Source organism: Pygocentrus nattereri, chromosome 5 (assembly GCF_015220715.1).
Source record: "Pygocentrus nattereri isolate fPygNat1 chromosome 5, fPygNat1.pri, whole genome shotgun sequence".
Classification (NCBI taxonomy): domain Eukaryota; kingdom Metazoa; phylum Chordata; class Actinopteri; order Characiformes; family Serrasalmidae; genus Pygocentrus; species Pygocentrus nattereri.
The window spans coordinates 31,294,525-31,316,790 of NC_051215.1; the positions used below are offsets into that span (position 1 = coordinate 31,294,525).

At 39.8% G+C, this 22,266-nt stretch overlaps 2 protein-coding genes across 5 annotated transcripts in view; one reads left to right on the forward strand and one right to left on the reverse strand.

Moving 5' to 3' along the window:
- Positions 1-22,266, forward strand: part of sdccag8 (SHH signaling and ciliogenesis regulator sdccag8) — a 92,472-nt gene that overhangs the window by 63,328 nt on the left and 6,878 nt on the right. For 2 of the 4 annotated variants that reach the window (XM_017690557.2, XM_017690558.2), the window contains exons 18-19: positions 91-217; positions 3,959-4,475. The exons of 1 other annotated variant lie outside the window; for it this stretch is intronic. In XM_017690557.2, the coding sequence (XP_017546046.2) occupies positions 91-217; positions 3,959-3,997 (166 nt within the window). In that variant the 3' untranslated portion in view covers positions 3,998-4,475. Of the gene's footprint in view, positions 1-90; positions 218-3,958; positions 4,476-22,266 lie in introns of those variants that run through there. One more of the 4 variants, XM_037538769.1, reaches the window with a different exon arrangement.
- Positions 6,805-22,266, reverse strand: part of akt3a (v-akt murine thymoma viral oncogene homolog 3a) — a 127,101-nt gene continuing 111,639 nt past the window's right edge. Inside the window, exons 11-14 of the mRNA XM_017690554.2 lie at positions 13,692-13,906; positions 12,654-12,741; positions 11,951-12,053; positions 6,805-11,312 (exon numbers count right to left, since the gene is read on the reverse strand). Of these exons, the coding sequence (XP_017546043.1) occupies positions 11,227-11,312; positions 11,951-12,053; positions 12,654-12,741; positions 13,692-13,906 (492 nt within the window). The 3' untranslated portion in view covers positions 6,805-11,226. The remainder of the gene's footprint in view (positions 11,313-11,950; positions 12,054-12,653; positions 12,742-13,691; positions 13,907-22,266) is intronic.

Sequence of the window (22,266 nt, forward strand, 5' to 3'; positions counted from 1 at the left end):
TACAGAGTGGTCCGGTGTGGTGGTGCTGTAGTTGAGGGCTTCAATCAATTGTTTCTGAGTGTTTGCTATGGTGTGTGTGTGTGTGTGCAGACTGCAGCAGCTGGACCAGCACTGTCAGTGCAGTGCTCAGCAGGTGCTGGATCTGCTCGGCAGACAGAAGCAGCTCATGCAGGAGAGGCAGCTTCTCAGTGAAGAAATGCAGAACCTCCGCATTCAGGTCAGACCTCCACTGCCATCTTACTCTCAGTGTGCTGATGCTTTAGTAACACTGCATTTAGTGCTTCAGAGCTACAGACTTGCTTCAAGAGATGAGATGTTTTTAATGAAGGCTAAAATGTTATAAAATATTATAATAATATAAAATATAAAATAGGTATGTTGAGTTTTATAAATAGATATATAAATATATATATATAATATTTTCCCCTCAAAGTAGACCAATATCCTTTATGTTACAGTTAATCATAATAGCGCAAGTATAATTGGTACATTACAGGTAGCAGTAAAGCTAAATAATAATAATAATAATAATAATAATAATGGTCATGATGATGATGATAATGATTGTTAATAGTAAAAACATTTGCATTATTTCCCTTAAGTAGTAATAATCATACACTTATGTAACAATATGTGCCACAACTACATTACCCTGTTAAAAGGAGATGAAAGCAATTAAAGGGGAATTCCACTAACATTTAATAATTTCTCCATAATTGAATCCTCACTCAAATTGATTTGATGTGAAATTGATCCATTCCAGAGAAACTTCCAGAGTCAGAATTGTTCATAGTGGTGGTGATAGGAACCAGACGTCTGAAGAGTTTAATGCCTCTTAAAGCTCCCTGACAGAAAGGTATTACGTGGAAATGGTTATGAATAGGCTGCCTTATGCTGGAGATGTTGTTTTCAGATAGTTCTGAGACAAGAATTTGGCCTAGAACACATTTTAAATTTTTCATTAACATATTCATTGCAGAGACACAGGGCATTCAAATTCACGGGTGGTTTTGGATAGTAAATAAAATCTTTTTGTGGGTATTTTGACCTCTGATTTTTGTCACCAGCACTGAAATAAAAAGGAATGAATGAAAAGTCAGTACAGTACATTCTCTACAAAACACAATCTCAAGTCATTCAGAATTTTTTTTTAGATTTGAACAATTGAATTATACAGAAATTAAAAAAAAACCCATGTAATTCCCTTTTAAGTCACATGATAAACAGGAAATCTCCAAGACCCTTTTGAAAAACATTGCCCAGAGAAAAGTAAGACCCCTGGTCAAAAAGAGGAGTAATTTCCCCCGGCAGAGGAGACAGGTTTTAGTACAAAGGCTGTGGGACATAACTTTACTTATTGATAAGCTGACAGAAAGGAATATATTCATCAAACATCGACCAAACAAATTATTTTTGTTAATATTCAGTGTGAGTATTCTTTAACAGTTTAGAATGAAACCAAAAATGGTCTTTATTGGTGAAATATCTCTCAACAGCACATTCTGTACAGCACTGACATGTGGGAGTTGGATTTTTTTTTTTTTGAGGAACCCATGATCAAATCTACAGGAACAGTTTAGCGGCAGTTGGTGCGCTTAGAGAAACTGATAACTTCCCACCCACAGGCCTGTTGTAGGAACTCTCCATGGTGCTGAATGTCATATGGTAGTCTAGTGCTGGGCGGCATTACTGAAACTCAATATTATATTATGGTGTTTTTCAGCCATCTTATTAGCACAATATCAGACAGTAATTAAGTTTGCATTGTTATAGTAAATGCTGAGCACCGATACTTCATACTGAAGGAATGACTTATAAGCCTGATGTGCATGAAAGTGCTTTAGATGGGCTGTTTTGATCTGTTATGCTTGTAGTAAACCTTACACAGCAGTGTAAACATTAAGCATGTGTATTAATTAGCGTTGTGTATATTAAAGCATATGTGTCTTTCAGTTATCAGTTAAAAAAATATCACTATTGTTTTATGACACCGGAACTGTATAGACGACTGTGAGGGTTTTCACCACTTTAGATGTGAATTATTAGTATTTAGGATACTTCTTATTCTTATTATTATGCTTCTTATTCTAAACGTTTCTCCTCAGTTTTCATTATTATAATTTGGAAGGCACTGGATGTTTTCTGGCTTTTAGCAGCTTCAGTTTCTGAAAATGAAGTCGATGCAAGTTTCATTTGCAAATGGTGTTGTTTAAATCCAACTGTGCTCATAGCAGGTTTAAACTACTTCCATGTCAGCTGAAATAGAGAGAGAGAGAGAGAGAGAGAGAGAGAGAGAGAGAGCACAAGCAGCACAGCAGCTGGTAGCCATGGCTGCACATCACGCAAGACTAGGCGCCCACAGATGCTCATCCAGATTGCTGCTAGAGGCGCGTCAGCAACAGACAGTGACTAGCCGCACGCTGACATCCGTAGGAGATTATGGCAAACGGAGCGCCTCTCCACAAAGCGCCCGCACTCACGGCTCCGTTAATACTGCCATGCTGTTGTTTTGTTAGGAGACGAGAGGAGGAGAGAGTTTGCGTCTCCAGCTCTCCGTCCGAGCTTTTCTTTAAGAACATCCACATGCTCAGTGGAACGACTCCTTGGAAGAGTTTAAACTGCTTCTGCGAAGAAGAGAATGGAGCGTTTTGTGTGGTTTAGTAGTAGAAAACATCAGATAAAACAGATGAGCAAAGAGGAAAATGAGGAGCTCTGGTTGTCTTCGACTTTAGAGATCCACGTGGTTGAAGGAACAGTCCGGAGATTTGAGCCTTATCTCGGTCTGGCACACCTGTAGCATGTGATCAGATACCATGCACAGGACGTTTCCTGTACTAAGGAAAAACAGTCAACCTTCACTCAAAGTACTTTTATAATAGAAAACAAGGGGACAATGTCTCAGCCCCTGGCTCTTGGCTCCCATTATACGTTTCACTTCGTTGAGAGGTTTCAACAGAGAGATCAGGCTGACAAATGCTTAGAATTCCTTAAAGTGTGTCACTACAGAAGACTTTTTAAACACATTTTTATACTCATCACAAACAAATCATTATATAACAGCCAGTTAATAACTGATATTCATACATCAGGTATTTTTGTATTGGAAGCTTTGCAAATAATTGCATTTAGATATGCAAAAATGTTTATCTACTTAAATAGGAATACATTTGCATATTTTTCTGGTGTTGGGATGATGTTAGAATTAAAATGTTATTTTTTTTATGAACCCTCGCTGCAGAGGAAGAATTTTACAAATCTCATTGCTTTATTGTTCAATCAAGAAAAGACAATACACTGCTGTTATAGAACATATTTCTGGTCATTTTATAGTATATAATCCTAAATCCAGCTGTGAGCAATATATTTGGAAATCCTTCTGTAATATCCTTCAGAATAGTGTTGTGAATAGGGTTTCATGAATGCAGGGATGCTAAAAGCTGAGGTTTAATGAAGGACCTCAGTACCCAGCAAAGGATGAGAGATAAGAAAACATACTTCATTTGACTGAACACTCCTGTTAGGTAAAAGGAAACGGGCATATTTGTATAGTCTAGGAAAAAAGCTTTAGTGATATATGACACAGCATGGTCGTGCAGAGTGTGGGTGGAGCTAAGTTTTCATCAACGCTGATAACTTTTGATTTGATGTGAACTGAAATGCTGAAGTGACGTCGTCATTTGAGTTTTAATGATTACAGTGAAAGAGAAAACAGTACAGGTCTTACTTACCCATAAATCTGAAAAGTGTGTCTATTGTTCGGCCTTAATTTGGCCAAGTGCTAATGTGCATGAGAAAAGAAAATGTTCTAAATTAAAAAATTTTAAAGCAGAGCAAAGTTTGCAGGCGTAGCAGTAAAAGCACACACTCCCTTCACTTTGCAGTATGAGCTGCTCATTCTGTCACACTGTCTAAACACGGGTATGAACGGAACTGTTTGTATTTCTTCCTGTTTCTTCAGTTACCAGCCGAGAGGAGAGAAGATTTTCCAACAGTGTGAGGGTGGCTCTCTCTCTCTCTCTCTCTCTCTCTCTCTCTCTCTCTCCCGCCTTTGGAGTTCATCTGATCACGAACAGTCTGCCGTCGCTGCCCGTTCGATCTGATAAATCATCAACATTTTGCTACAAGTATAAAGTGGGTGAATTAGTGCGAGTTTGTGCGTGTGATGGCTGCAGGGGTCCGAATGACATCACCATTCATGCTGGGCGCACAGCAGCAATACTGGCTCCTCGTCACCGACACAAACGCACACGTTCATCACACCTTCTGCACTCCCTGGATGCTGCACAAGGATTCGGTAAATTACTTCCATGAGCACCATGAACTGTTTCTTACTGCAGCAGATTGACTTGTGGTCTGATCATTTTGATGGTGCTGATTTTTATACTTAATTTAGTAGGCTTTGTATTTTTATGGTTTGTAAACATTCGTACTGTTTTCTAGTTGTCAATAAATGATTTATATATTCTTCTTATATACACAGTCTACCTGTACCTTGACTGTAGCAGTACAACAGAATGACAGTGGTATTTAAATCAAACTGAATCAGAACAAAACAGAACCACCCAGAAGGCAGATTGACGTAGTGCTTTATTTAAGCAGTCTGTAAGAAGGAAAATAATGTGCATCCCTATCATATACATTTACATGTAAAAATACTAAGGATGTTCAGTGTACAAAAACAAGTTCTCGCAAATCAGCATTCTCACATCCCTGTGAGCCACAGATTCAAGGAAATAAACGTTCTCTTTTAGTCATTAAATATGACAACCGGTAATACAGTCCTTTGTTTTGCTTTTTTGGGGTCAAGTCCCTTCTGCATAAAATTCTTAACCACGTGACTAGATCTTAACATGGATCGAATGACAGAGCTAGCAAGGTCAAGAAGTGTCACAAACTCTAAAGCTACATGGACGTAAAATTAATTACAAGTTATTGATTCTATTTTTTTTTTCAGGTTTTGTCGGTTTTGTTTTTAAATAAATACTTTACAGTTCATGCTTGTTCATAATACACTACCAGGAGAAAGTCTGTTGTAGACAGTACAAACAGTAGCAGCAAAGAGTACGTTGAGGTGTAAAATATTTGTTATAGACCCTGCAGTAAGTAAGAATGGAACCCATTTGCTCAGATGGCCTGGTGTCTGCCAGGTGTCTGTGTGGGGAAGTTTCTCCCTCGCATTTGTTCATTCCTCCATCACCCACAGAGATGGAGGAGCCCACTTGAACCTTCTGTTTGAGGCCAGAGGCGCAAGATTCAGAGCTTGCACTGTAATCTTTACACTGGGTTTCCATGTTTGAGCACGGCTTCTTTAGTTTGCTTTATTCAGCGAGTTGAGTATGTTTTTGACAGTAACTGTTGAGGTGGTGTCATTGGTCCAGTCCAACTTTTCTCAGAAAGCTGTAGAAAGCGCTCAGAAGGAGGGAGGGGAAAAGTCGGCCTGTCTGAATGTCACCGAAGCGAACCCTTTTTTTTTTGTTTGTTTGGTTTTTTTTTGTGTCTCCTGGCAGCGTCTCACCACATTCACACCATTACACTTTACAAAGCAAAATTACATTATTACAAAAAGAAACAGCGTGGGCAGGGAATGTGTGCTTTCAAGTACTTTTTTTTCCTTCTTTTTAAAGCAGGGACCTCATTTCATATCTGAACTATAGAAAAAGGGCAATGGGCATGAAAGTGCAGCTATACATATTTCAAAGTTTTGCGACTATGGAATTTTAAAAAAGTGTGTATGATTTTTTTTTTTGGCCCTCAGTGGCAAAAGGTCCTTTCTCTGTTTAAATAAGAGTGTACTGTATTATCAGGTATGTCCTTCACATGCAAGGTACCGACACATAGCGTCACTCCTGTCTCTGCTTCTCTTTTCTTTCAGGAGGAGTCTGAATCATCAGACTCCACATGTGCATATTCTTATGAAGGAACAGTGTCACAGTAGGAGTCAATCCCAATGAGGCAATGCATCATAAAGTCAGGTAGAGCACAAGTGATCCAAATAAACAGTGGAAAATAGGCAGATTTATCCCCCCCCCCCCCCCCCCCCCCCAAAAAAAAAAAAAAAAAAACTTAAAGGGCCCATATTGTTTACTTTTTTACCATTTTATTTTCCCTTGTGGTCCACTTACAATATTTGTGTGATGTTATGTACCAGTAATTTTTCCCCCCATAATTTTCCTGTTTTTGTTACTGTGCTTTTAACTGATATATGTAAATGAGCTCTGTTCTGATTGGCTGCCCTGTGCTGAGCCACTTTCAAAAAGCACTCCCTAGAACACTCCCTAGAACTTCAATATGACGGGGCGGGGCCAAAGTGTTGTTGGCTGTATGGGTGGATATATTACAATAAGCTGGTATTTGCTTAGCTTAGTTTCCATATATGGACTGTAGAAACTGTTACAACGTTGACAATGTGTAGATATTAATACCTAGTTCAGAGAAGTAATGGAAATTTGGTTTTCCATAATATGGGCCCTTTAAAATCATCATGTTTGACATGTTTGAATTTGAACAAAACATAGCTGACAGGATAAAATAACACCTTGACATAATCATTCAAATAAAGAGTAAGCATTTTAAACAACAGTATGGATCTTCGTCATTCACGCCACAGCTGAGAGTTTAATGATTTTTTTTTTTTCAAAAGAAATAAAAGTTCAATCTACAGAAAGCAGAAATGAGTTGGAAGACAGAAGCTTTGTGCCTGCAGTACCACAGTTTTATCAGCTCCTTATCAGCATGAGTTTAACGTCACAGAAAACAGTGAGCTGGGCGTCTCTTCCGTTCACAGTCAGTGCTGTACATTTTTTGCTTCGACTCAAATTCAAGCATTCTCTCTTATGCGACATTCTTTCTCGAACCATGAAAGCAACACCTTTTCTAAACACATCTCTTTACCATTCATCATTCAGCTATAACAGTCCTGCTGCTAGAATCCCCATACATACAGTACACCCTGCATCCACATCTGCTACACTATAATACAGAGAAACTACCATGTTCAGAACATACCGACTTACTCTTCCTCTCCACATAAACACAACACCATCAACACCATTCACATCATTATACCACACGACTCTGACAGAGCATCCACTCATTCCCCCACAGAAACCCACAACATCTCCTGTGATCCCACAGGAAAACTGAATATATCGCAATATTTTGTCACACTTTCCAATATATTGCATTTTTATATGGGACGTCAAACAATACTGCTCTTCATTCAAACTGGGGGAGCTAAACCAAGCCCAGTTTAAACTTAACAACTACATACACTGACATCCTCCCTATATAAACTCAACTGACATCTCAGACTTCACTATGAGATCTACTACATACAGACTCAGTCTTTGGAAACCAGCATGACTACCATAAGCTGGAGCCACAACAGCCATCTCTGGAGTTAAAAAGGGGTAGGTTTTATTGCCCGATACCACTAAAGGAATACTCCAGTGTTCTTTAATGTATTTTCTATTTGCCACAACAGTAGCATAGACTCGATTACCATGGATACAGAACAACCACTGACCAAAATGTTTCTGCTCTTTTACAGAACAGGCTGTATTGAAATTACAGTACAACTCAAAGTCAGAGACCACTCTTTGTTTATTCAATTTACAGTGAAAACAGCCATCAAGGCATTTGTTTTTAGGAGATATTTCTGAGAAAATAAGATATACTCCACTTGGAAAAGTCACAGAAAAATAAGTGAAAAAAAGTTTTTTTATAAACTGAAGTTTATAAAATGATTAAAAGTCACAGAAAATGGGACTCCTAACAGTCATATAAGAACTGGTGGACCACCAAAACTGTCCCCATCAAATTAAGAATACTTAAAGCTTTCATCTTTCAGCTTTGTCTCTTCTGAGATAGAGGAGAAAATCAAGATCCACACGTCCCTGTCCATCAAGACAACAGCACTGTGAGTCTGAAAGGATGTGTAGCTTTCAGGAAGCCGTTACTGAGAAAAGAAAAACAAAGACAAAAAAGAGCAGTTTGCCAAGCAAACACAGAAGCTGCTGGTGTTCTTAGAACAACAATGACATGTCCACCCAGAGTCCAGAACACATCATCATGTGAATGTGTTTGGGATTATTTGGATCATGAGGAGCAGAAAATTCAACCAACTTCTAAGACTGAACTTTAGAGGTGTGGAAAAATATCCCTGCAGATTTCTTTCTCTTGAAAAGAATGGAAGCTCTAAGAAAGACCGAGTGGAAACAACAGATACTGAAAACTCTTATTTAGTTGTTAAGCTGTTCTCTTAAGTACAGGTTTTCTGTTTTGGTTTTGTCCCCTAACCCTGAAAAATGAACAACGTAGTTAATGACCATTTTGACTGGAAATGAAATATTTGAAGAGTGGTCTTTTGCATAGTACTGTATGCGCCAGATGCGTCATGAAGGAGCCAAAAGACTGCTAATAGTTTGAGGCATAGCCAGGATGTTTCATTGTTTGTTTTTTATGTTTAAATAATTTAAATTAAGAATAAACCAAAGACAGTGTCTGGCTTCAGTGGACAGGCCATGAAGTTGGAACATACATCAGCTATTTGACTTTCCCTCAATCTGCTTTGAAAATCCTAACAGCAGATAGAGACTGAAGGTGGAAAAGCACTGGAGTATTGCTTTAGGCTTGAAGTAACATACCACATTCAGAGGATTCAGACACAGAACACTTCAGACATGGTAAACATCTGACCTTCACTGTGGAACCCTGTACTGACATTAAGTAACTCTAACATAAGCACAACAACACTCTTCTCTTTGTGATCTCTGGCCCATTTATTTATAAATCAAGCATCATCTGAGTGTCTTCACAGTCAGGTCCAAACCAGTAGATGTACGTACCATAACTGCTCAATATTCAAATAAACATTTAATGGGGGCATTTTCTACCAGTGCACTCGCTGTTCACTGATCTGCCTCTGATTGGATGAATGATCCAACCTCAATGACTAGACTGGACCACATGAAATCTAAAGAAATCTGAAAAGGAAATCAGCTACTACGAGACTAAACACACCAAAACAAGCATAAAAGCGTAGGCTTTTATCATGGTCACTAAAACAAATGGAACACATTCTAACAAGACTCCAAATCCAACTCTTCACCTTACATAATACTGTCCAGCTCGCTTTAAGTGAACTGCCCATTAGAGAAAGCAATGGAAAAGGCCAGAATGAGCAGTGCCTTGGCCAGCCGTGGGAAATTGCCAGAAGAAAACACATTGTTAAGTCTCACTAGACAGAGCTGCTGAGCGCCATGCTCTTGTATTTACATACGCTAGTGAAAGCCACACTTTCCCCACTGCCAGAGCATAGCAGTGGCTTTGTGTCTGCTGCCGAGAGGACCAGGTTGTGCAGCCCTTTATATGTCAGAACAGCTCGCTATGCAGAAAGGGACGATGGAGAAAAGAAGCAGAAGCAATGCTACAATGGTGTGAATAGGACCCTCACAAACTGTTTCCCCCCATTTAAAAAAGACACAAAAACCTCATCAAAAAAGAAAACAAAATAAAGCAAAAGGCCCAATTTACATTCTTAAGCCATGTGTAGGTGCATTTTTGTCCAATAAGGAACCTCTTGACAACACTCTTTACAACAAGGACAAACAAAGAACAGAAAAAAATAAATAGAAGACATTTATTTAAGCATATTTCCTACTGTCAAACAACATAACGGGGCATCAGCGCTCCATCAGCTAATGCTGGCTTTACTGAGCCACAGTGGTAGCATTATTGACTACATAGAAGAAAATGCTTCAGTGCACTGAAGTCATGAATGTATGTTTCTCTGTTATTACTGATTGCCGGAGTGCTCTTAGTAGTTAACTGCGAATTGTGGAGCAAGGGTAGCTTGACCAAGTGCCCAGTGTCACTGTTAAGCAACACTGTCAAACCTCCCCAGATTTATCGACAGTAATCACTATAATTTAACCAAGTGGAATGACAGAAGATCCATCTAAGGGAATGACCAGTGGAATAGGAAGCATTCCATATGTAAGCAAATGGAAGAAAGTGATGGTCATATATATCACTGATCAGACTGTTTCAACTCAAGGCTTCTCTATTCGGAATATCGCTGCTGTTGTAAGAAAACCTTGTATCTCCATTTTTGACGTTTTTCAGTTTGTGACAATCTGAAAATGCCGGTTGTCTTTTACACTGTGTGTAAATTTCATGATGAATGGACTAAAATAAATGACCTAAAAGGAAAAAAAAATCTGGTTCCATTGACTTACATTAAAAGTAAAGTAGGTTTTTTCCTTCTGTAAAGTTGCCATTTTGGAGATATGAGGTTTTCTTCCGACAACCGCGATATGTAAGCGTACCTAAAGCAGAACGCATCCCCTAAACCTATCAAGAGGTGATGCTGCATGGCTCAGATTCACAGGATTATTTCAGCTAAGAACGTGAAGAATGCCCCACCAATGCCACAGTGAAATGTTACCACAGATCCTGAACTGTGCCAAAGTGTCTGAGCGAGAAAAAGAGAGAGAGAGGAGCGAGAGACCTAAAGAAACAGAGAAATTCAGACAGAGAAACAGAGAGAGCTGCAGTGGGTGGCATTAATGGCCTTCCCTGGTTGAGCGAGGAGCTGGAATAAAGCTAATCCTGTTTACTGAGTTGAGCACAGACGTGACCTGTGTAGCCTGAGAGTACCGTTCATGGCAGTTTTAGACTTGACACAACAGCAGAGCAGGGACATTCTGTTGTACTTAATATCAGAAGCAAATTCAATGCAGCCAGTAAAATACTAACACTCATGTGAATCTCAAGCCACGCTTGTTCTCTTAACTGAAATGCTGAAATGGAAAGGTGTAACGCATATTCAGTGCTTTTTGCTCCCACTGAAGGAGGCATTTAAACATCTAAATAAACAAAAAACAAAACAAGCACACACAAAAGAAAACAAAAAAGTAAACAAACCGCACAGTTCTTCCTCCCCGGCAGCCAGCCCAAGAGGCTGAAGCTGCCCGGGACATTGTTTAAGCGGGCCAGACCTCGAGCCAGTCTGACGTGCAAAAAAATTCCCATTACCCTAAAACTCAACCATGTCCCTGGTTTCCTCGGCCTGGCTAGAGAGCGATGAAGGAGTCCCCATGAAGGAGGGGAGCTTTGTTTAGGCTAAGTCTGACTGGGTAGAAGCAGAAGACGTAGTAGTAGTCCGTTCCAGTGGTAAAGCGTGATGAGGATGAGGCAGTGCTGGCTGTGGGGGGTGGGGGGGCTTCACTCTCTCCCGCTGGCCGAGTAAGAAAACTGAGGGAAGTGCGGCCGTCGCTCGTTATCCATACAGTCCATTCCATCTTCATCAACTGTACAGGAGAGAGAGAGAGAGAGAGAGAGAGAGAGAGAGAGAGAGACCGCTGGATGACATCTTCAACAAGGTGTTCATGAAACAGACACAGCATACAGCCAAATGCCTTGCATTCCATAATCAGATTTATGAGAGGTTTAGCAGCTTTGGATGAAAATATGACATTTCTCATCATACAGAATTAAGTACTAATAAATGTGGCAGCAACATAACTGTAAGTGATTATAATTTTTCTCAAGTAATATGTTGTAGACAACAAGTAATTAAAGTCTTCTTTGCAGAGAATTTAATCAAACTGGGCTGTGAATGAAATCTCATTTAAGTAAGTAACAATTTTTTTTTTCAATTTTAATGAAAATTGTAGCCTATATGATCAGTGATGTTGCAACATGTGGGTGTAGAATGTGACTGCAGGACTACAGCACCACCCACATACCATCACATGGCCATAAAGCTGTAAGCATGTGAGAAAATAACACCCACATTAATCTTCTAGCACCAAAACAGCCGCATCAACTTGTTTCCAAGTCTAAGTAGAACTTCTGTCCTGGTGGCCTGCATGTGTCAATGAAGGGGGAGAGAATGGAGGGTGAGCTTGTTTGTGTGAGAGGATAACAATGTCAATGGCACACTCACATTTTTCAGGGGGAGTTATTGTAATCGTCTGTGCCGTGAATTCCTCGTCAAAATATCTGGTATCCGTCTCTGACGACACCTGAGGCTTGAAGGGAGGTATCAGCTGAGGAAGGAAGTGCGAGAACAGGAGAGCGATGAAAAACAGAGAACACCTGTTTTGTGCAGTTGTAACACTGCGTGCAGTATGGCAAGCTGGAGGGCTCAATCTTACACCTTTGAGTTTTACAGAGCACCTGCTCTGCCAGTCATTGTGTTCTTTGTGCCTTTGAGGGATGATATGTTTTTTGGGCTTTTTTTGGGCTTTTTGGGGGTGGGGGGTTGAATAAGGGGTGAATACAGATCCAGTGTGCCTAACAAAGCACCATTAATTCAGATAAATAAAAGTGCTGTGTAGGAAAAATAATGAAAGTGTAAGGATGACTAACGGAACATAAAAACTCTCAACTTTAACACTGTGAAGTAACTTTGAAAGAGAGTGATGGACAGAATCATATTACTTGCAGTTACATCAAAACTTCATCTCTACTTTACACCATCAGAAAATGCAGTTGTCTTTACATTGTGGGTAAAAAGAAAAAAGAAAAAAAAACTACTGTAGTATCATGCATTAAAGCTTTTTCCTTCTCTTGTAAAATTACCATTTTGGAGACACAAGGTTTATTTACAACAGTGAAGTTATCTTCAAAACCTCAGTTGACTTTACCTTTTTATCATAAAGGTCTTGCCAGTCGATCGCAACAAAGAAACTGTGTCGCATTATTTCTTTAGCATCATCTGGACCTCCGCCAAGTCTATCACAAAAGAAGAGATAAAAAACAGACTTAAAAAAGGATGTCTGCTGGCTTTTTCAAAGAAAAAGAATATATTTAGAAATAACAGCATTTATTTTAAATGTACAGTAATATGCAAAAGTCAGAGATTTACTGTGTCTACACTTTGCCTTTATTACAGCTTCCATTCTTTTAGGAAGACTTGTTTTCAGTTTTTCAAGGAAATCTTTAAGGATATTTTTCCACAGCTCCAAAGTCTTAGAAGTTGGTTACATTTTCTGCTTTTCACAATCCAAGTCATCCCAAACACATTCATTGATGCTGAGGTCTGGAGTCTGGGGTGGACGGTCCATTGTTCTGAGAGCACCAGCAGCTTTTTGTGTAAAATTTCTTCTTTTTTGTCAATTTTTTCAATAAAGCTTTCTTGACATTTACACATCCTTCAGACCCATAGCATTCATAAGTCCACTATGTCTTGCACGATTGTTAGGAGTTCCATGGTTTCTTTATCTTTTATGGTGTATGGTTATTTTATTTTCTATGAAACGTATCTTCCTTTGAATTTCTCTTTTCATAGGTAAGTGGAATATCGTATATCTCCCTCTGAAATGTCTCTTGAAAATAAAACCTTTGAAAATAAAAGCTGCTTTCAGTGGAAATACATAAAGAGTGGTCTCTGACTTTTGCACAGTACTGTAAAACGTACAGAATATATAACAGACAGACATCTGAGCCTGTAGGGAGGGTTTGGAATGCAGAGTAAATCTTTTCATGTTGGCTTACAGTGTCAAATCAAATTATTGTGACTTAAAAATATGTTGCCGTCAAGTTTAGCTTTCCACAGAGATTCCATAGCACAGTAATTGGTTCCTCATCACTGCATACATGTTCAGTTCACATTCATGTTACAGTGTAAAAGAGGATACATGAGATTGAATGCAGGTGGGTGGAGCAGATTTTTGAGTTTGTACCTCTTGTTGGGGTCTTTGATAAGCAGTCCTGACAGTAGAGACTTTGCATCAGCTGAGAGCGTTCTGGGGAACTTGATGTCTTCCATGAGGATCAGCTCAAACAGCTTCTCATGATCCTGATTGTAGAAGGGCAACCTGCCACACATCATCTCATACATCACCACTCCCAGACCCCACCAGTCTACTGCACGGCCATAATCGTTATCTTCCAGCACCTGATGAGACAAACACACACACACACACACACAATGTTCAGTCACATAAGCAAGATACTGTAGCATTCTGTTACGTTACACATTTTCAGTCTGTTCCTTCCACTGAACTTTTCTTCTAACTTTGCTTTATTTCTCTCCTACCTTTCTACTGTAGCCCATCTGAGGGTGTGCAGTTTGTGGTCGTCATCCTCCAGCATTTTATCAATGGTCAGTTTTGGACCACAAAGTCATTTTTGGATGGTGATTTATTATCAACACAGCAGTGACACTGACATGCAAAAACTCCAGCAACACCACTGTATCTGATACACTCGTACCAGCACCACACACACTACCATGCCACTACCATGTCAGTGTCATTGTGACCCAGAACTATCTGGTCAACAGCAGTTCTGTGGTCAGAAACTGACTGACGGAGTATATGGTAGCTGAAAAATGACAATAGATCTACAGAGCTACAGTCCATTTACATTATGGGCCTGCAAGTTGGGTGTAGCTGATATTGTGGCCAGTGAGGAAGTGCAGGTGAGGTGTTTCTGATTAAAGGAATGGCTTGGAATCCAACACAGTTTTCCACTTCAGTTTAGAACTGGAGCTACAAGACTGTTGTAACTAACAAACACTAGAAGTCAACAGTCTCCCAAATTCTCCCAAACCACATCCGGGTCTTGTCGATATAGTTTAGGGCACAATATGATGCACTATGTACAAACATGAACAAAACTTCACCGTGTAACTGGGCACTGTGGGCAGCAATTTTAGACAATATGGGTACTGTGTCAAAGTCTGCCTCCCTATTGCATGCATGATGTAAACATAGGTTATGTTCATTACTGTTGTTTCTTTTTATAGACTTTTATAAACTGTTTCATCTTGATTTTTTGTACTGAAGACATACATTTAAAAACAGAAACAACAGGAATCTCTAATGTAATATAGCATCCAAGTGTCCGCATGATGGGTGCACACAAGAGGGATTCAGATTCTGCGAGGGAGGCTGAATTCGGCATAACACTGCTGTCTAAAATACCTGGCCATAGTGTTCAGCCGCACAGTCATGTTTTGTACATTTTATAGTTCATAGTAAGTCTTCACCCTTTAGGGGCAGTCATGGACTGGAGGTTAGGGAACCGGCCCTGTGACCGAAAGGTCGCTGGTTCGATCCCCAGTGCTGACTACATGACTGAGGTGTCCTTGAGCAAGCCACCCCACCCCCAACTGCTCCCTGGGCGCTGCAGATTGGGCTGCTCACCGTTCTGGCCAAGTGTGCTCACTGCCCCTAGTGTGTGCGCTCACTAGCGTGTGTGTGATGTTTCACTTCATGGATGGGGGGGGTCACTTAATCTTAAAGTCATAGTGTGTCTTACAACACATCCATGAATCTGCAAGACCTTAATGAAGACATGGATGTATTTTGATAAAGGTTTTGGGGACATATTTACAGAAAAAAATTGGGGGACTATCGATTTCTTGTGTTTGTTACCAACATTAGCCTTGTAACTCCAGTGACAAAAAAAAAAAAAAGCAAAATCTGGACATCAAACATGTCTTGGCTGATTGCCTACATCTGGGGTAAGTGGGAAATTGTGGACATTTTGCCAAACCAATCCTTTAAGAGGATGCAAAGTATAAAAATGCACAAACACTATGCATTAGCCACAAGGCTACATTTTCACAGACTGTGGGACAAATGTCTCAGAGTAAGATGCAGACAGTCGAAAAAACTGCCTCTCCACATTACACATCACACTGAAAACCTGTATTCTGACAAGGCCCATCATTTGGTTATTAGAGCAAATCTGATCCACCACATGCAGAGCTGAGTGATTATTGTTAATGACTGGACAGTGGCAGAAAGCTGTAGGTATGGGTGGCAGCACTTCACAGAGCCATGCTTAACTCTGAATGAGCCCAAAATCGCTCACTGATAAAAGCAGCTGAATTATCGACTGTGGGAGCGGCTCGGGTCAACGGTCACTCTGTCCAAACACTCTGGCTACCTGAAGCCTTACTGCAATAGCCCAAAACTCCACACCACTGGATCAAAGCTGTGCTCAGGAAGCACTTTATGCACCCCCTCCCCCCCAGTTGGGTTCGGGTGGCAGAGGCAGGCATAGGACAGAGAGGCTGCTCTTCAGAGGGAGCTTCGTGATTAATATGTCTGACTAATGACAAGACTGGCTGGCCGTGAGCCAGTTAAGCATATGCTGCGAGTCGAGTGATAATGATGTCTCTTCTCTGATCTTTAAGAGCAGGTAGACCTATGCAAGTCAACATCGGCCTCCGTCTCTGGCAGGCTGATTAGGGGAGCAGGACGTGTTCGTGTGCTCTGGCAGGCAAATGTGGAGCCACAGCCTTCTGGGCAACATCTGACAAAAACACAGCTCAATACTCCAACAGTAATTATGCACAAAACTTCATCAAAACTGACATTTCTTCAGTTCTTTAGTTTCGCCACAAACTGTAGAATGTCGAAATATTCAGTTCATATCTTTACAATATTCTCAGTAAAAATACTAAGTAGTATTTTTGTAGGAGAGACCTATACAGATGTAAATCTAGCCAAATTGTTGTTTTTTTATTAAAGAAAGAGGGGGGGGGGTAAATAAATAAAATGTGTGTATATAAAACTAAGTTTCTGCATTCTGGAAAACAGATTGTGTCATTAATGACATTATTTCATTGCAAATAACTGCTCACAATATATTGCCCAATCAGACCCACCCAGTTCAGTAACACATGAAAGCTCCAGACAAAAAGCTGATCAATGTGCATGTTACAAAACATTAAATGCATTATATAAGATAAAGAGCTGATTGTACAGTAAAATTCCCATTATTAGCCTTTAGAAGCAGCTGTAGCTGAAACCAGCCCTTACAAATCAGATCACAGAGTGAAGCAGAGGCTGCAGAGAGCAGGTGGACTGTTCACACTGCCCTCACAGCATTATTCAAAGTCTCACACACAGCTAGATGTATCATCTGCAGCTATGAACATTTCAGACTCATAGATGACTTTCTTGCCAAACACTGAACAGACACTCTGTACAGGGATACAGGTCCTACACGTGGTTTTGTGTGTGTGAGCATATGTGCCGTTGCTAAATCCAAATTCTTCTTGCTTGCGCTTCAGTAGCACATTGGACTGTGAAAGAGGGGAGGTCAGGCAAGTCAGTTCGATTAACAACAGTGACGCATGCATAGTTGACGGTGGCGGGCTGGGCGTAACGTGGTATAAGGTTATGCGTTACAGTGATGTAATTTAGTATGTATGTATGTAGTATGTAATTTGCATTTGTGTGCTACGGGAAAGTCAGGGATAATGATGGGCTTTTAAAATGGTTTAATACTGAATTTTCCTGTAGACGTCTCTAAAAAGATTACCTTTTCTACAAAGTAATGAGCAAAGTAGTCCCATTACAGTTTGAGAGAAGTAATAAGTCATTTGTGATTACTTTTTTTGAGTAACCTAAGTACCTGTAAGATACCTAAGACTGTAGGTTAGTTTCTGCAGGAAAGTTACTGCTATATCAATAGGAGTCCTTGGGCAAGACACCCAAATGCATATTTGCTTAGAGTTGTAAATCATTTGTGGTAAGAGTGTTTGCTAAGTGTATAAATATAAACATGTGTTTTATCTATGCTGGGGTTGGGCAGAAACAGAATACATATAACATATGTATAGCGTTACGTAATCAGGATACAAAAAAGGTATCTATTCTGTTACAGTTACTAAAGACAGTAATCAGATTACGAGCACATTATAAATATAAGGTGATTACAGGATTACATTCAAACATATTTTGTTCAAATTTGTGGTTTGGAATGTCTCATAAGTCATGTCGTTTTTCATTTTGGGAAGGGGCTGGAGTGGCCACTATCAGAGAAATCTCAAGAAGAACAATCACCCTCACAAGAAGCAGTTCACCGTCTTATTTGGCCAATCTACAGAAATTTGAAGAAGCATTTTATTTTTAATGGCAGAACTAAGATCTGCAGCGTTTTCTCAAAGATTTATAAATCAATACATCTACCCTAGTTGTACACAATGCCTGACTGCTAATTAAGAAGAATAAAAGAGGAACAGGAGGATAAAAGTAAAAGTCTCACCATTGGTAAAGTTCATTTTCAAAAACAAGCTTTTAGTTACAAATAATGATGAATTTCCCATTTTATCATTATTTAAAAGTAAAACAATCAGCACCCACTTAGTTTTGCATGAAATGAATGCCATTTTAAACTTGTAGGGCATTGTGACTTGTGTGGGCTGGTAAAACTGCTGAGAGCTGATAAGCCACAATAAAGAAACTGCATTTCAAACAACGAGGCAAAGTCTAAGCACAATGCAAGAATATGAAGCATTCTGAGACAAAACAGGCATTTTAGCAGATAAAACACAAATGAAGGACAGATTTTTCAGAATGGACTCTATATTTACTGTTGATGAGGGGTCTCAAAAGAAGACTGACCTTTTGACTTTGGTATAAAGCAGAGAAAAGAAGTCACCTGTAATATATAATTTAGCTTCATAAAACACAGCAGATGTCCTGTTTACCTTGTGTTGAGTTAAAGTCAACACAACAGTCTTGTTACAATTATTTTTCTCTTGTCCTCATTTAACTATATAACTTTAAAAAGACAAGTAATCCAAACGCAACAGAAAGTATTCAGGTTACATTACTTTACTATAGTAATCCTTTGGATTTGGTTACAGATTACAATTGAACAGGTAATCAGTTGTCTCTACCACAATACATTCTAAAGTAACCCTAACACTGTTGTGTGTATGTTGCGCGTGTGTGTAAGGAGGGACAGGGCTGTTTGTCCTGAGAGAGTGTGTGAGCAGCTCGGCTGCAGGCAGGGATGCGATTAATACACACAGAGCCAGTTGGGGTCCCCCCTGTTCCAGAGCCGCAGGCGGGGAGGAGGTGGAATAGGCCCCCGCTCGGACGGCCATGTGGCACGGCTGCTGTGCCCAGGACCGGGCCCTTGGCAAGGCCGGCTGCAGAGGGAGCGGACAGAGAGCCTGCGGCTCCACCAGCACAGCTCCCCAGCAGGGCAGTGGAACACACAGCCTCCATCAGCTTATCCCATCTTGGCCGGCCAACGATCTCACTCATGCGCACACACACGTACACATGTACACACGCACGTACACACACCATGTAAGAGTGTACGCAACACCACTACACTACAACCTGTATACAAACAGAAAACGCCTATTCAGTGTTTGGCTATTAAGAATGGGGGATATGGGAAAAAATAGCATCATGAAACTTTTTATTTTTTTCATTACTTAAATGTATATCACAAGATTTTTCTATGGGTTCTGAACAATCCAGCACCAGCAAAACAACAATGCATCAGTGAACTTTAAAAAAGGAACGAGGAAAAATAAAAACGAAAAGGGATGAACTGATATGAGAACTGTGCTCCAATGAAAATATTCAATTTTTCATATACATTTCTACCGATGCTGCCACAAACATTTATAAAATGTAGAAATAAAACTAAATCTACTGAATTAGCATATAAGAGATGTATTTATTCTGTAGGGTTACACATACAGTAAAATGAAAATGAAGATACTTTGGCTTAGTAACCCAGTGTCACAATACAATAATTACAATATCAAATATCAGTTTTGAAAAATTGGAGTCTAATCATCTGTCTGATGCTGATATTTTTTATGCAAACATCTGCCTATACTGATAAGACACTGATATCACGGTGTGACACAAAAAATTAAAAAAATAATAATAAAAAAAGCATGGTATATGAGCTGAAATCTAAACAGCTACTTTTTACTTTGCACTTATGCTGGTTGTCCTTGAGGTTGTTGATGAAATTTGCATTTTTAATGACACAGTTGTTGAGTGTTTTAGATGTACTGACTAAACCCACTTAGAAAAGTATATTTGTAATTTAACACAAATGCCATATTGCCTGGGACACATTTTATTGCTTTTTTTTTGAGAAGTCAGAAATGTTCACATGAATGGTCAGAAGGTTTTTTTGTGTATATACACACAAGGCTCAATATTTAAGTCAGGATTGATGTTGTGTGCTGCAAATCTAAATTTTGCTGTAGAAAACTATTTGCTTTAATCTCAAATGATGGTATGAGCATATTTTTGATATAGAAATATGTATAGAAAATAGAAATAATTAACATGCAGGATACAGCTCAAAGGCAGTTGGAAAATCTTCAGAAAATAAAGAACTGTTATGTTAATAAAGCACAATAAAGCATAAAGCTAATGTGACTGTTTTACCCTCTTTCACACATTTGAAAAGATTCAGTGGAGGCCAAAATGTTTTAGTTAGTAAAACTACTCCATTTTCACTTTTGTAACCCTAAAAGAAAAAAAATAAATCCTCTTCTACTCATCTTCCACTCTCTCTTTCTCTCCCTCTCTCTTTAATCCCCCTCTACTTTGCATCTCTGGAACTTGGCTCGCTGGCTCAGGCTGTGCTCTGTTATTTTTACACCAGTACGGCAGTATAGATTTCCAGGTTTCCCAGCCACCTTCTTCCAACCTCCCCCATCTGCCACCATCTGCCTCTGTTTAGCGTCTACTTTTTTGTGCAATCACATACTCTTGTGAAAAATAACCAACACTCAAATCATCTCCTGGCACAGCGGCCAGGCTGAGCAAAACAAAATGCCGCGCCAAATTGTCTTCTGTACTTTTTCGAGTATATATGTCCCCCCTTTCCCCCTCCACCTCCACCTTCCTCTCCCACTGCCACCCCCTGCTCATTTTCCCTCTCCACTCCATAAATATGGATTTAGACGCTGCATTCTGGGCAACCTGTGCATGGCTGGGTGAGGAAAAGGACCTGAGAGTTCAAAGTATTGTTCCAGGAGCACGGCACAAACGCAGCAGATCAGTGTGATTCACTGTGGCGCCCTGCAGCATGAGGGCGGCGTTGAACTGAGCACTGCGCACTTCTCTCATTAGTTCAAAGGCAAACTTACAGAAAAATTGTGTGTGCAATCTTTAAGCCACAATTTTTCACTAACACCTCATCGAATGCCTCATCGCAGTTCAGCTAGCATAAATGTCATTCTGCATAGTTTGGAATGACTGCACAATACTGTCAGATCCTTATAGTACATCTACAGTCCATATGTCTTACTTTTGTCTTTAGCCAAGCTAGCCAAGCAAAATCTTTTGTGTTGTATTTGATATGGTTTTTATCTGTATACCCATGTGTCTGTGTTTTGAGCAGGCTCCTTAGGTGTGAGTGGACAGTCCTGGACTGCGTACGCGCACTGACTCACAGCATTGCCGTGGCATGAGACGATTTGTTGTGCAAACGAGGCATCGTTGTTGTCAAATTGCACACCTCCCCACTCCATCATAAAAGCAAACAGCCATAACAGTAATTATTTATTGAGCATCGCCTTATTTAGGCACTTCAATCAAGCATTGTGAGTGATATGGATGCCATCGTGAAGAACCAGGTAACTTAGTCATCAATGTTCAACCAGTCAGCACAACATCATTCAGTTAATTACAGATTTAGGCAAGGCAGTTATGAATCAGGTTTGTTAAAAGTATGACTAGGGATGTGCATGAGTACTCGAGTACTCGGTTAACCATTTGAGGTGTGAGTATTTGAACACTGAAATCACTATTAAGGTACTTATTCTGTTTCAGCACATGAGGACAAAGAAAACATACAATTCAACAAAACCGCACTGTTGTGTTTTAACAGGACTGTATAATGTAATGGTTTTGTACGTATTTGTGAGTATGTATATTAGTATCTCCATTAGTCCATACGTATATTACACTGTGCTACCTGGAAACATGAGTGCCTGAACGTCAGTGCATAGCCAAGAACACCCTATTGTTAAGCATGTGACTGAAGGCAGATGTAGCATGGCCAGAACTGATGTGGAGTCTAATCACACATCCTGTGCTGATCTTACTCTCCTTAGCTTTGAGTCATGTTGTTTGTCATGTTATTGGATGAATCATACATAATAGAGCTGTCAGTTAACAACTCTGGGTGGAACCTCAAAAGGCACAGATATGTATAGATATGTATGTGTTAGTGACACATCAGTACTGATACTGGTATCGGCCCGATACTGGGCTCATTTACTCATATTCATACAAATGCAAACATCCAATAACATCCAATCTGATACCATGTGACGTAAGCCTAGTGTACACTGCTGCACTAATGAACAAATGACTGGTAGTAAACATTTTTCAAAACACACAAATACAATCAAAACCATTTCCCCAATAAGTGTGGGCATGTACCAGCTAAACAGAGGCAATAAAGTTGAAATTTGCCATACAAAAAGTATTCAGGTGAGTAAGATGTGTGAATGACACAGTT